Raw genomic sequence first — 13893 nt, 5'->3', positions numbered from 1 at the left:
ACGGTCTCTGTGCAGTCAAACCTTTCTGCTAATGATAATTTGCAGCCACTCCCTAGCGCTAGCATCGCCACCTCCGCTCCACCTCAGATCATCAGGCATTAGATTCTCATAAGGAGCGCACAACCTAGATCCCTCACATGCACAGTTCACAGTAGGTTCCTATGAGAATCTAATGCCGCTGCTGATCTGACAGGAGGTGGAGCTCAGGTGGTAATGCGAGCAATGGGGAGCAGCTGTAAACACAGGTGAGAGGGTGAAGCTTCGCTCGCTGGCCCGCTGCTCACCTCCTGCTGTGTGGCCTGGTTCCTAACAGGCCACGGACTGGTACTGGTCCGTGGCCCGGGGGTTGGGGACCTCTGCCTTAAAGCAAGGCTATGAAGGTGGGTCACCCTGGGGTCATCACACCCTGTACCCGGTTCTCACCATTGCAGGTAATGAAAATGCATGTAGCCAGTTGCAGAGCTGCACTGTTAGGGTGGCTTCCAGCCATGTGTGGGAACTTAAATGTATTGAAATTAGATAATTCAGTTTCTTGTTTACACTGGCCACATTTTCAAGTGTTCAACGAGCCGCCTGGTTACCATACTGAACATCACAGATAACAGAACTTTTATTCCCACCATCAAATAAGGTTCTATTGGACACTTGACCTAGATCCAGTTAGATTTGGGGAAACTAACTCATGGGTCAGAACAGAACACACATTGATTGGTCACATTCTCTTCCTTGTAGGAAAGTCTACGTAGAGAAAAAAATGTATGAACTGTTAGGCTAAATTTTTTCAAATGCATATGTATAAACAACACACTCTTTGAGGGAGATGAAGGAATAGGCTAATGTCTCAGATTGTCATAAGGTGGCCTGGTGAGCAAGGACTCCCAGCTTCCAGGTTTTCTGCTATTTAAAGGTTAACATGATTATCACACCTTGAGCAGATTTGTTACTGGAGTTCAGACAGTTCAGGGAAGGGCAGGGAAAGCTGTCTTTAGAGTTTGGTTTATCCCCAGCCCAGGCACTGCCTAACCTCTGCTGGTATCGGCGCCCAGGTGAGACTGTACCGGCCCAGCACAGAATGTTTAGGCTTACTCTGACCAATTGTCATAGCCTATAGGGTGTCTGGAACGTTTCAAGAGTCTGTTTTGATCATCTAACCTGGTTACTAATGGGTTAACTTTAAGAACTGACATTAACTCAAGGTGGGGAATCACTGGGCTCCTGAGTTGTCTCATCCATTTGTGGGTGAGTTACAGTCTAATTCCAGACCGAGTTCTAGAGAAACCTGTTTAGAGAAAAGAGTGAAATGGGGTTAGAGCTACAGTTGCATGAAAAGTTTTGAGAGCTCAGTTTTATACACTGTCAGGTAGACGCGGGTAATCAACAATTCTAACAGTTTTTGAAGCGGAAGCATGCGCAGTGTGGTGGGGTAGGGATAACACTTGGCATTCCAGACCCAGCTAGTTGTCTAGCCCTGGGATCTGCATCGTCAGGAGCTACAAAAATCAGATTCCGGGACCGGTAGGTAGGGACGGGGGCTTTCTCAGTCGAGCGCGCTCCGCCCCGTGCTCCGTCCCGCCCCTTGTCCCGGCCCCGGCTTCCTCGTGACCCCTGCGCCCCGCCCCCGGCCGGGAGCACCCCCGGCTGATTGGCCCGCCGCGGCGTATCCTCCGGCTGGCAGCCAGGCCGGCGTGTCACGTGGTCGAGCGGCGTCCTGGGCGCCGAGCTGCGGGCCGTTGGGCATGGACTCTCAGACCGCTGGGGCCCCGGCGCTGGGGGCGGCGAAGCCGCCGCCGGGTCTGCCGCTGCTGAGCACGCGGGAGGCGCCCCCCAGCCCGGGGGTGAGCGCGGCGCGGGGCCTGGGCGCGGCTACCACCTGCGGCCCGGGGCGGGAAGTTGCGGGGCTCGCGGGGCGGGCTCGCGGGGCGGGCTGGGCGGGGGCCGCGGGGAGCCGGGGAAGCGCCTCGGACCCGCCTTCTGCAGCCCCGCCGTTTGGGCGCGCGCCCGAGCTGGAAACGGCCGGGCTGTGGGGCGCGGCACCCCGAGGACGTGGGTGGGCTCGCCGGGCCGGGAGGGCTGGCTGTCGGCCGCAGGACGCCTGTGCGTCCTTGCTAAATGGGAGGTGATGCTGCTGACCCAGAGCTGGAGCCGCTACTGGGGGGCCTGGGCTGGGGCCAGGTGAGGGCAGCGAGGAGGGCGACTTTCCCTGAAGGGTCCGTGTCCCTTGGTGGGGATGCTCAGCTAAGCCTGAGCACCAGATGATGTCTCATGCGCTCTCGCCTTTTCTCTTCACTGAAACCAAAAGGCCGCGTTTGACGCAGGGTTTCCAGAAACTTGTTTTCATTTGCGCGCCAGACAGCTCCTGGCTTTTCAGAGACCGTTATTACAGTCATCTGCCCTTGTTTACAGTCAGCAATCCGTGTTAGAGGGTGAGCTCCTTGAGGGTAGGAACCCTCTGTTTAGTGCTGTAAATCCGGCGCCTAGCATAGTGCCTGGCACCGTAGACACACATATTAATTGGATGGAGGAATGGAATGCTTGTCTAAGCATCAAAGATATCATATGTTAACCAAAATATGAAAAATGTAGTGATAAGCTTATAAGGAAAATTACTTTGGGGTGCAGGTAGGATGAAACTAATTTTGTCAGAGCAGAGCAGGAAGGTTTGTGCGCTTTCTCTCCAAGATGAGACGATGGTGGTCCTGGCAAAGGCGTGGAGATGAAGAAATGCGGGGCAAATGGCTGGGAGCTTGGGTCCCGGAGCTGGGAGAGAGAACTATGCTGCACAGGTTGATGGAACGTGAGGGGGAGGTGTGGATGCCACGGCGTATTTTGTGCTCCAGCAGTGGAGGCCTGTTGTGTTTTTCATCAGAGGAGTCATTAAGCGTGTAAGGCTGCGCAAGATGGGTGAGTGGGAAGGCAGTTAGGGAGCTCTTGCGGTGGAAGAGATGAGAGGTCCCACTACTGGTCGGCAGGAGTGACCAGGAGTTGTCGCTGACTACAGGAGATGGAATTGACTCATTAAATCCAGGTAGGACTAGATCATGAACTGATTGGGGCAGGTGCCAAACGCAGTTTAGATGTAGGGGCAAAGAAGGTGGATTTCAATTCAACAGATGTTATATTCCTGCTGTGTGCTAGGTGTTTTCATAAATGTTACCTCATTATAAACCTCCTGCAAGGTCAGAACAGTCATCCCCAATTTCCAGAGAAGGAAACCCAGGTGTGGTGGCTGAAGTGATTTGTCCAGGGTACACACTGAATGAATGGGATTGAAATCAGGTCTTCTCATGCAGGCTGTGAACATTTCTCATGCCACTTAGAAAGAGGTCTTAACAGGTGATAGGATTTCAGGAACTTTTGAGTGATGGGAGCAGAGAAGCATATGGGTGGCTATGGGAGAAGACGATTTCCCTTTAACAACTGAAGCTCTGTTGTCCCCATGTGTCAGTCAGGAGACAGAGAATTTGATAAAGGAGCTGTTAACTAGACAAAAAGTTAAGTAACTGAAAAGCTAAAAACAGGGAGGTAGCCCCTGCGGGGAAACAGCGACCAGCCCTAGGGCTGACGGAACAAAGCGGTGAGGTTGGAATGACTGAAATGTACAAGCTCAGAGGAGAGGCTTTGCAGGGAGCTGAAATTCCAACCTCTGAGGAGGGGGTACTGTCCCGGCTAGTGCTAGTCTCCGAGCTTGGAGGAGGGATCCTGCGGGCCCGAGACTGAGGCTGCTCTAGAGAGGGCTCGAGAGGAGGCTGGCTCTGCACGTGCTGGCAAACTGTACACTGGATTCAGTGGCCACTCTAGGAAGACAGGCGATCCTGCTGGCAGGGGTGATGCTGACAGGAAGAGGAAGCAGCAAGGCCCAGTCGAACAAGGCACAGCAGAAATGTGGGTGGCAGAGTCCTTGCCCCAGCCTCACAAAGGAGGGTATGGAAGGGTGGGTGTGGGGCTGAAATACTGGCCATACCCGAGATATCCAAGTCCTGGGTAATTGTTTCTTCTTCCCGCAGGCTGCTTTTGCCCCAGCTGGCCACTCCGGTCAGGAGAGAGAGACTGAGAAGGCCGCGGATCGACTAGGCAAGTAGGCAGCAGAGCCTGGGGTGGGTGTTGGGAGAGACCAAGGAGGTCTGTATTGTGAAAGCTTATCATCTGCCAGAGGCCCTTTGCCTCAGTGACATTTAAACTACCTGAAAACATAAACTGTGCCTGCCTTCTCATGTGAATGAAAAGAGCTGGTAATTAACGGCCTTATTTAAGGCGAAACATCTTATTGAAAGTAAATGATCAACCCTACTTCTAAAACTGGAAACAGAACAACAGTTTTTAAATAAGCGCTCCGGTGGCTGAGGAACTCTGCACACTTGTTACTGCTGCCCTCTTAGTAAGTCTGCCAAAAATCTCCCGAGTGCACGACTAGGCCCTCTCTGGTCTGCCAGTTATTTTTTAAGACCTTCTTCCTTTTGTCGATTTCTTAGCCAGTGGAGCACAGAGCATCCCTCATGATAGTCCTGCCCATGGTGAGGGCACCCATTGTGAAGAGGAAGGCTTTGCTGTGGATGACGAGGATTCTGATGGGGAACCGAGTCCCTGGGAGCTGTCAGAAGGGGTGTCTGGCTGTCCACCCAGGGAACAGGCTGCTGATCTTTTTAACGAGGACTGGGACTTGGAGTTGAAAGCAGATCAAGGGAATCCGTATGGTAGGTGTGGGGTTTTTGGGGTCCTAGGCCAGGCTTCTGAGACCCTCCTACACGTTAACCCCTCAACAGTTTGGAAGAGGGACCCACATCCATGAGCTTAGCCTGATAGCTCTCATAGGTCTGAAATTTCTGTGACAGCTCCTGTTTCATATGGGGGGGAAAAAAGTGCCAGTTTTGCATTTCATTATATAATGTATTGGTCAGTTTTAACATTGAAACAATGTTACCATCTCCAAATATCTTTGTGTGAATCCAGCGGCTGCAGACAGAAGTGCTCTGTTCACCAGTTGCTTCCTCTGCGCTGCTAGGAACCGGTGTCTGAGAAGCAGGACTGTGGGTGGCGTCCGAGTGAAGGTGCTTGGGATTCTCCACCAAAGGAGGACTGTGTGTGTGTGTGTGTCTGTGTGTCTGTGTCTGTGTCTGTGTGCGCGTGCGTGCGTGTGTTTAAGCAAAGACAGTGCAAGTGTCTGTCCCCTAGACATTTTTGGCTCTCTCTTTTCACTCTCCCTCCTTCCTTTAATCTGTCTTTTAAAACTGCCTGCAGATGCTGACGACATCCAGGGTTGCCTTTCTCAAGAGGTCAGACCCTGGGTGTGCTGTGCCCCGCAAGGAGACATGATCTATGACCCCAGTTGGCACCATCCACCTCCACTGATACCCCATTATTCCAAGATGGTCTTTGAAACGGGACAGTTTGATGATGCCGAAGACTGAGGGCGTAGCTTTTGCCTGGTGAGTGGGTGGGCCCTCCAGGTCAACGTCTCCTTTCTTTGAGGTGAGATGTCATATCTGAGGAAACATTCCCAGTGATCCCCGAGTCGGGCACACAGACTGGTGTTAAATAAGGTCCTCTGTCCCCCAGTTCTGTTGTTGTTGTTGTTTTTAATGAGCTCCTCCTTGGAATGTGTGAGTGTTTATGTCTGTGTCGGGAAGGAATGGTGTTCTTTATAAATAAAAGTAGAAAAAAAAACCAGCATGCTTTTGCCTACTTTTTTAACCCCCTTTTTCATTAGATACTTCTGAGCAAAGCCTCACTCCTTCATTTAAAGCCCCTCACTTACATTTTCAGGATTGATGTTGTCTGAGATGAAACTACTCTGTGAAAGAAAACGATACTTTAGTTTTTGCCTCTGTAGATCTGGCCCTATTGACCAGAGATTGGAACCCAAGAGACACTGGTGACTTTGTGGCTGACTGCTATTCCTGTTGATGGAAAATTGACCATTTACTTAGTTAACAAGGACTTTCTGTAGGCTGGAAAATGAAATGGCAAATTAATTAAACCAGCAGTTGTATAGCCCTCAGTTGGCATGAAAGGATTTTACACTCTACTTTCCATTTAACCTTTTAATCCTTACAATTACTTACATGTCACTTAAATTTTTTTTTTAACCTCATTTGGGAGATGAGGAAAATAAGGCTCAAAATGTTTTGACCTCTCCCAGATCACACAGCCAGGAAACGGCAGAAATGTGACCTGAACCCTCACATGACTCTGAAGTCTGTTCCCATGGTTGCCCGTGTGTGTTTGTGTGTGTGTGTGTGTGTGTGTGTGTGTGTGAGCCTGGAGGTGGGACCTGGGGACCACACCTCGGCAGGTCTGTGACACACCAGACCATGTCACCGTTGCCTCTTGGGCAGGCTAGGGATTGCTTCTTACCTCCCTGCCTCCGTATTGAAGCTGAATCAAGAAAAAGTTTCAGACCTGAAATCCACGGCAGTTAAATGAACAATTAACCATTTAAGCTATTTTTCAGAGACCCCATAAAATGTGTGAATAAGGCAGCACCTTATGAGGGAGGGCAGTAGCTTTGGCTGTGAGGAGCCCTCATGGCCAAGGTTGTCCTAGGGAGAAAAAAATGGTCCCTTCCGCTGTCCTTGCTGGAGAGACAGTCGTAGACCACATCCCCACACCACTCTTGCTTTACTCCTCCCAGTGCCATGGCTGATTAGACCATGAGCGTGTCTGACGTGAAAAGAGGAACTTGAGAAATTGAGCTAAGAAACACTGAGGGCTTGAGGAGCGTGGCAGAGCTGCCAAATAGAAAGGTGGTGTTATGGACAGGTTACGTCGGCCCATGTGCAATTATGAGGCAGCTGAAACTGAGTAAAAGCAGAAGTCACGAGGTGGGGAGATTACACGTATGTCAGAGGGAGGGACGGAAGAAAGAGTAAGGAAAGTACACGTGCATGAGTATCTGAGCAAAGAAAATTTACAAGCTGCCGCTGCTGGGATCCATGGAATGGTTGTGAATTTAGACTCTCCTGCTTTTCAAAAGTTACTCTTTGCAGTTCCTCCTGGTTCTTTCCAGCAATATTCTCTTAGAGTTAAAGACATTAGAATGGCTTTCACAGCCAAAAGTTGTGTGTGTCAGGAGAGCAAGAAAAGGGGGGAGGGGCTAGTCAATTGTTCTGATTTAGGTATCGTTCTGGTGCCCCTCCTAGGATGGATCAAACAGAGAAGGATGGAGATGGGTAACTCCCCAGGCTGTGAACACTGGTTCACAGCCTGGGGAGTTAAGTGGGGTGAAGGGGGGTGAAGTGCAAGTAAGAAAAAGAAAGTAGGGACGTGGAAAAATACTAATGATATAATAAGTGAAAATATAGACTATAAAACCACTCTGATTATACTGGAAACATGAAAAAATGGCATATGTAAGTGATAAGGATTAATATGGACAAATGGAAACAATTTGATTAGACAGTGGAGGTGTCGGCAGTTTGCTTTTATATTTTTGTTATTTTAATATAGATTTTGCAATGAGGTATTTAAAGACAAGCTGTTATCCTAAAACAGAGTTGCCTCCTCTGCCTAGTCTTCCCCATTCTCTCTGATAAATGTCCTAACACTTGGCTCCCTCTGCTGCAATCAGCGGCTTACGGGTCCACCTCCCTCCTTAGGGTGAGTGCTCTTTGAAGGCAGGACCACATCTTACTCCTCAGCATCCCTGTTTCATAGCATGGAGCCCAGCATGAAAACATTCAGTAAATACTGGCACAAATTCAGTCTTCTTCAGTAATGGTGCAGTATTTGCCCAGGCTGTGTTTAGGGTTGACTGACAACATCCCAAGCTGGTGATGAAAGAACAAGGTAGGGACTTCCCTGGAGGTCCAGTGGTTATGACTCCGTGCGTCCATTGCAGGGGGCACAGTTTTGATCCCTGGTTGGGGCACTAAGATCCCGCATGCCGCACAGCATGGCCAAAAAATAAAATAATTACCTCAGAAGGAGCCCATTCATTGCTGGGTGGTGGTACTTGTTGAAAAAGTCTCTCTTGTATGGAGTTGGAGTCTACCCATTTGGTGGTCGTGGTCTGCTCTGTGGTCCTGACACTCTTTCCAACGTAGGAAATGAGCACTCTTATCCTCTCTCTGGCTTTTCCTTTTCTAGGCCGTTGTAAACATGTGTCTGGAATCAGGGGGCGGTGTGGGGGGAAGGAGGTGGAAGGGGAAGGGAGAGGGGACTGTTTTGGGGATTTTTGAGGTTTTGGCAGGCATTGCAGCGTTGAGGGAGGTTGAGCTTGTTCAGCGAGGGCTTGTGGAATAGAAGAGGGCCAAGGACAGCGCCCTGGGGAGCGTTAGCGATTACAGGGTAAACGGAAGGATCGGATCCCAAGGGCAGGCTGTGGCAGAGGAGGAGAAAAACCAGGTGAGTGTAGGCACCACTCAAGCCAAATCTAAGGAGAAGAGAGTTTTAAGGAAGAGGGAGTGGCCATCTCTTCTAGAGAGAGGCAAAGTAAGATGCAGGCTGAAAAGGTATTTTGGGATGTGGGAATCAGAAAGTGCTCAGAGAATGTATTGACTTGGGGCAGGTGCAGGGATGGGGACAGGGCATTGCAGGCTAACACATTTTGAGGGACGCACCTGAGCCTTTGGTGCTACTGTTTCTCTTGGCTGGGGGGGCAATGGTGACTTCCGGCCAGCTTCTCTCAGAATGCACAAGTCAGGCTGGAAGAGGCAGCCATGGGACAGAAAAGGAGGGACCAGGGAGAGGGACAGAAGTGGGCAGAGGCTGCTGGAGAAATAGAGGCACGAAGGGACTGTTCGGAGGGACAGAAGAGAAACTCTTATTCTGGCGTTTCTTTCAGACAATATCATTTACCAGGAAAGAAACCACAGCTGACCACTTTAAAAATCTTGGGTGATGGAAAAGAGAGGAAAAACGTGTTTATCGTGTGGCTGGATGACATTTCAGATATACCCTCATTTCTCTCCTGCCCTCTCTCCGTGCAAGCAGGCTCATTGCCTTAGTGGAGGCATGTGACAGAGTCGAAAACAGCCAAGAAATTTTTTTAGTTTTGGTTTTACAAAAAGGGATTTTTAAATTAAAAAAAATTTTTTTTTGGTAAGGAGGCAAGGGAGTTTGGGGCCAACAGACTATGAATCTTGTAGACATTTGGGAAGAAAGAATTTTCCCCAGGCCAAAAAAAAAAAAAATTCCCTGGGCTATGAGAAGGAAGATGGAGAGAAGAGAGAGAGAGATCTGGAGACGCTAAAAGCAGATGGAATGATGAGCCCTGCTTCTTGGTGTGTCCCTGGGGAGTTAGGTCCCCAGAGACTGATAGATGTTGGTTCTTCTAGGCAGTCAGGACCATCTGGCAAAAGGTGCCCAGGCCTTGAGCATGCAGAGAACCTGATGGACCCAGAGGGGCCGTGGGACAAAGAGGACCTGTGAAGATGGATATTGGATGACGTCATGCACTGCTTGAGGAAGTGAGAACCCCAGAAGGCCCAGATGGAAGCTCGGGGTCGGAAATTGGGATGGTCAGAGAGACGACAGTTTTGCTTCTTGAACCCCCAAGATGCAGGAGATACAGAGTTAACAGAAGCCTAGATGAGAACGACTTACTGCTGGAGGCAGGGGACCAGACCATCAGGTAGGTAGAGAATGGCGTATTGAAAGTATCATCATGGGTTGATTCATATCAGAGTGCTGATAATTTTTTCTTCGTTTTTATTTTCTATCTGGATGAAAAACTTGCCATTTTTGTACTGTGGCAGAACAAACAGAATTGTGCCGTTCACAGTTTGTATAAGTGGTTTTGTGTATTATTATTTTTTTAAGTTACAAATGCATTGGAAGTTTCCTGGGTACTCTTTTTTTAAAATTTTGTTTATTTTTATTTTTGGCTGCGTTGGGTCTTTGTTGCTGCGCACGGGCTTTAGCTGCGGCGAGCGGGGGCTACTCTTCGTTGCAGTGCGCAGGCTTCTCATTGCGGTTGCTTCTCTTGTTGTGGAGCACGGGCTCTAGGTGCGCAGACTTCAGTAGTTGTGGCACACGGGCTTACTTGCTCCCTGGCATGTGGGACCTTCCCGGACCAGGGCTCGAACCCGTGTCCCCAGCATTGGCAGGTGGATTCTTAACAACTGCGCCACCAGGGAAGTCCCAGTTTTGTGTATTTTTGATGGCTCTGGTGTGTTTCTGTCTGTTATAGCTTTCTTCCCTTTGGGAAGGTCTGGGGGAATGTACCCTTTCACCCCACCCCTAAATTAGTTTGGTGCTGTTTATAGTGGGGACAGTTTGGTCATCCTGAGACCCCAGGACGGGAATGGTAGATGGTGCTTCCCCTAGCTTTCTCTCAGATGCCTGGGTGGCTGGGTGGGTTGACTGTGAAGGCTGCAGGGACCACTCTCTTTATATACAGAAGCAGCTGGCTGGACTCTGCAAGGCTCCAGTGCCCTGAGGAAATCTGAGACTGTCTTCCAGGGGGACGGAAGCACACTCACTGGCTAAGTAAATATCTTGGCGCTGCACTGCCCTTGGTTTTCCGGAGTTTGCATTCTTGGGCCCAGCTTTTCACAGGATGGTTGGAATACGGAGAAAGAGGAAAAAACACAAAAAACAAAAAAAAAAACCCAATACTCTGGCTGTAGCCCATCTGGATTCTGCCTCCCAGTTCTCCCAGAGCAGATTCCCCACCCAAATAGCAGAATGCTGGATCTGGAGCACTCTGTGTGAGCGTGCACACGTGTGTGTGAGTGTGGCAGGCCCAGGAGAAGTTGGAGGGTGTAACAGGAGGGCAAGCAGCACGGCTGGCTCCCACTTTGTTGACTTAGTGAGTCTGGCTGCAAAGCCAAGGCCTTTGGAAAGAACGGCCTCCCAGCTTCCGGCAGTTTCTGTTGAGCTGGTTCCAGGACTGAGCTAGATCCTGCAGGTGCTGATGGGCAGGAGGAGAGTTCAGTTGGGTTCCAGGGCACCAAGGTTCGGAGAGTTCCACCAGAATTTGTGCTTGCTGCGGGCCTGGGGAATAAAACACAGCCACAGTTTCAGAAGGAGATATTTCTCTCCATCTTACAGGATTCTCCGGTCCTCCCCTTTGAGTCAGAGAGAGAAATTTCCCCAGGAGGCAGGCTGCCACTTTCTGACCATTGCAAGGTACAGTTGGCTTTCCTTTTTTTCTTTTTCTTCCACCCCGCCCCCCCTTTTCTGGTAAGGTGATTTTGATTTCAAAAGCCATTTCCTCTGACAGCTTCTCATTAGCTGTTGAACAAATGTGGCAGATATAAGTCAGAGCCATGTGTTTGGCAACTCAAGGCAGGCGCCTGAATTTCTCCTGGCTGCCGCCTGTAGCGTTATTCCATTCCTCCAGCAGGTGGCAGTAAAGACCCATCGCCGCTCTGTCTCCTGCGTGACCCACCGGGAGGGAAGAGTGAGGGGCCCTGGAGGAGATGCTGAGCTTGCTCGGGGTTACCCTCCTGTCAGTGGGCTTCCTACTGGTTGGCAAGCTCACCTGTGAATTCATGGCAGGATTTACTCCTGATTTTATAGATGGGTTTTCTCAGAAAAAGTTACTGTGAAATTTAGGGTGTCATCATTATCCCCCTGTCCCCTACCCCAGCACCTACCCCAGAGTCTGGCATATAGTAAGTGCTTAATATATGCTTGCTGTGTAGATTTTTTTTTTTTTTAAGAGAGTAGATCTTTTTATTTTTAACTAATTAATTTATTTTATTTATCTTTGGCTTCATTGGGTTTTCGTTGCTGCGCGCGGGCTTTCTCTAGTTGCGGCGAGCAGGGGCTACTCTTCATTGCAGTGCGCAGTCTTCTCATTGCGGTGGCTTCTCTTGTTGCGGAGCATGGGCTCTAGGCGCACGGGCTTTGGTAGGTGTGCCACGCAGACTCAGTAGTTGTGGCACACGGGCTTAGTTGCTCCGCGGCATGTGGGATCTTCCCGGACCAGGACTTGAACCTGTGTCCCCTGCATTGGCAGGTGGGTTCTTAACCACTGTGCCACCAGGGAAGCCCTGCTGTGTAGATTTGATCTTTATTCATCAATTTATTTCTGAACACCTGCTATATACTATGTACTCAGGATGGACCTGGTTCCTGCTTTCAGGGAGCTCAGAGTCTAGGGGGAAGTTGGTGGCACATAAATGGACCCTTATGTTAGCACAGGAGAACTACAAAAGCCCAGGGTATGGTGGGAACCCAGAAGAAGGGGTGGGAGGTCAAGGAGACCCCTCAAAGCAGACAGCCTAGAAGCTGAGTCCTGGAGGACTTGGCCAGGAAGTGGGATGGGTGATCGCCCAGGCAGAGGGAGCTGTGTGTGCAAAGGCCCCCAGGTGTGAGAGGTCTTGTGTGTTTGGGGACATGGTGAGGGATGGTCAGGTAAGCAAGAGTCCTTGGAAGCTATGCCAAGGGGCTTGCAGGGTTCTTAGCAGGAACGTGTCCTGGGCAGATTTTCACTTTCGGAAGAACTTTCCAGTTCCTGGTGGAGACTGGTGGGAGGAGGCTGAGACTCAAGCCAGGGAGGTCAGTCTGGGGGCTGTAATCTAGTAAGAGAGGATGGGGACCTAAACTAGGGTGATAGCTATGGAGATGGAGGGGAACGAACAGATTGGGACTATTTATAGAAGTGGGGACAGATTGGCTGTAAGGGTAGAGCAAGAGACAGGAAAGAGTCTGGGGTGAGCTTGAGGTCCGTCCTGGCTTGGGCAACCAGGTGGATGAAACAGTCTCTTACGAGTGAATGATCTTTAGATTCATAAGACCTTTCACAGCCAGTATTTTAAGAGGAAGGTGCTCCCTGTTCCAGATGTTCAACTTTGCTCTCAGGGTTTGGAGGACTCCCCGGGGCTGTGTAGCCCTCCACCTTGAACTTCACCTGTGAAGCTCACACGTCCAGGGCACCCTCTGTCTTTCCTATGCTTGGAGAGCAGATGCTCAGGAGATGGAACCTTCGTGCACATGGTGTGTGGGGTGGACACTCTGATTGCCTCCCTTACATCCATTGCCCTCCTCTTGATGATCACCCCTTTCCCCTTTCTCGTGTCTCTCATGGACCTTGGGGAAAGCTAACCCCACCCCTGGACGTAGGGGTGGGGTATGGGGATCAGGTCTAAGTTGACCTGTATATCTCATCTTCTGTATGAGTCTCCTAGGCCTGCTTAACAAATAACCACGAACTTGGTGGCTTAAGACAACAGAAACTTATTTTCTTGCAGTTCTGGAGTCCAGAAGTTCAAAATCAAGTTATCGGCAGGGCTGTGCCCCCTCCAGAGGCTCTAGGGGAGATTCTGTTCCTTAATCCCTTCAGCTTCCGGTGGCTGCCGGAATCCTTGGATTGTAGCTGCTCAGCCCAGGCACTGCCTCGCCTTCACAAGCCTCTCCTATTCTCTTCTGTCTCTTGTAAGGATACTTGTCATCGGATTTAGGGCCTACCTGGGTTATCCAGGATGATGTCATCACAAGATCCTTAACTTAATTGCATCTACAAACACCATTTTTCCAAATAAGGTCACATTCACAGGTCCAGGGATTAGGAGGGAGACATATCTTTTGGGGAGCTGCCATTCAACCCACTACAGCCTCTGTGGGTGGCAAGACAATGAAATTGGGACCATGATGACATCATTGAGCCCCTATGGACCAACCCCGGAAGCCTGCCTGCTTCAGGAGTATCAGTTATGTAATTCAATAAATCCTCCTTACTGCTTTGACATGACTTTCCCCCGTCTCTTGCTGCTGAATGCCTCCTGACTGATATATGTGCCCATTTGGAGTCCTGCATGCAGGCAGTTGGGTGTGGGGAGAGATCACAGCAATTGGAATTCTCCTCTGCTGGGCTCTATTGTTGACACTCTGTGTGACCTTGGGCAGACCACAGGCTCCCTGACCATCGGTTTGAATGCATAAATGGGGCCCTTGTCCCTGCAAAAGGCTCTTCAAAATGGAAGCCACTGTGGTTTCTGTTGTTATGGC

The 13893-nt window shown here is 50.1% G+C and overlaps 1 protein-coding gene and 1 long non-coding RNA gene across 2 annotated transcripts; both read left to right on the top strand.

The window, feature by feature from the left end:
- Positions 1-1687: 1687 nt before the first annotated feature.
- COPRS (coordinator of PRMT5 and differentiation stimulator) lies at positions 1688-5646 on the top strand. Its single transcript, XM_061175589.1, has 4 exons — positions 1688-1835; positions 4005-4071; positions 4470-4691; positions 5236-5646. The coding sequence occupies exons 1-4, from the start codon at positions 1737-1739 to the stop codon at positions 5403-5405; spliced, it is 558 nt and encodes a 185-aa protein (XP_061031572.1). The 5' UTR covers positions 1688-1736; the 3' UTR covers positions 5406-5646.
- Positions 5647-9549: 3903 nt separating this feature from the next.
- On the top strand, positions 9550-11067 carry LOC133080513 (uncharacterized). The gene is made up of 3 exons (XR_009698520.1): positions 9550-9568; positions 10337-10425; positions 10990-11067. It is a non-coding gene; the product is annotated as an uncharacterized LOC133080513 (long non-coding RNA).
- The last annotated feature ends 2826 nt before the right edge of the window (positions 11068-13893 follow it).

This window comes from Eubalaena glacialis, chromosome 19 (assembly GCF_028564815.1).
Source record: "Eubalaena glacialis isolate mEubGla1 chromosome 19, mEubGla1.1.hap2.+ XY, whole genome shotgun sequence".
Taxonomy (NCBI): domain Eukaryota; kingdom Metazoa; phylum Chordata; class Mammalia; order Artiodactyla; family Balaenidae; genus Eubalaena; species Eubalaena glacialis.
Note: the sequence above shows the minus strand (reverse complement) of the source record. Positions and strands in the feature narration are given on the sequence as shown.

Excerpts from the sequence above, each read along its gene's own strand:
- COPRS (XM_061175589.1), top strand. The coding sequence starts at position 1,737 with ATGGACTCTCAGACCGCTGGGGCCCCGGCGCTGGGGGCGGCGAAGCCG. Across the intron at positions 4,072-4,469 it reads GAAGGCCGCGGATCGACTAG|CCAGTGGAGCACAGAGCATC; the intron begins GCAAGTAGGCAG and ends TCGATTTCTTAG. Across the intron at positions 4,692-5,235 it reads AGATCAAGGGAATCCGTATG|ATGCTGACGACATCCAGGGT; the intron begins GTAGGTGTGGGG and ends AACTGCCTGCAG.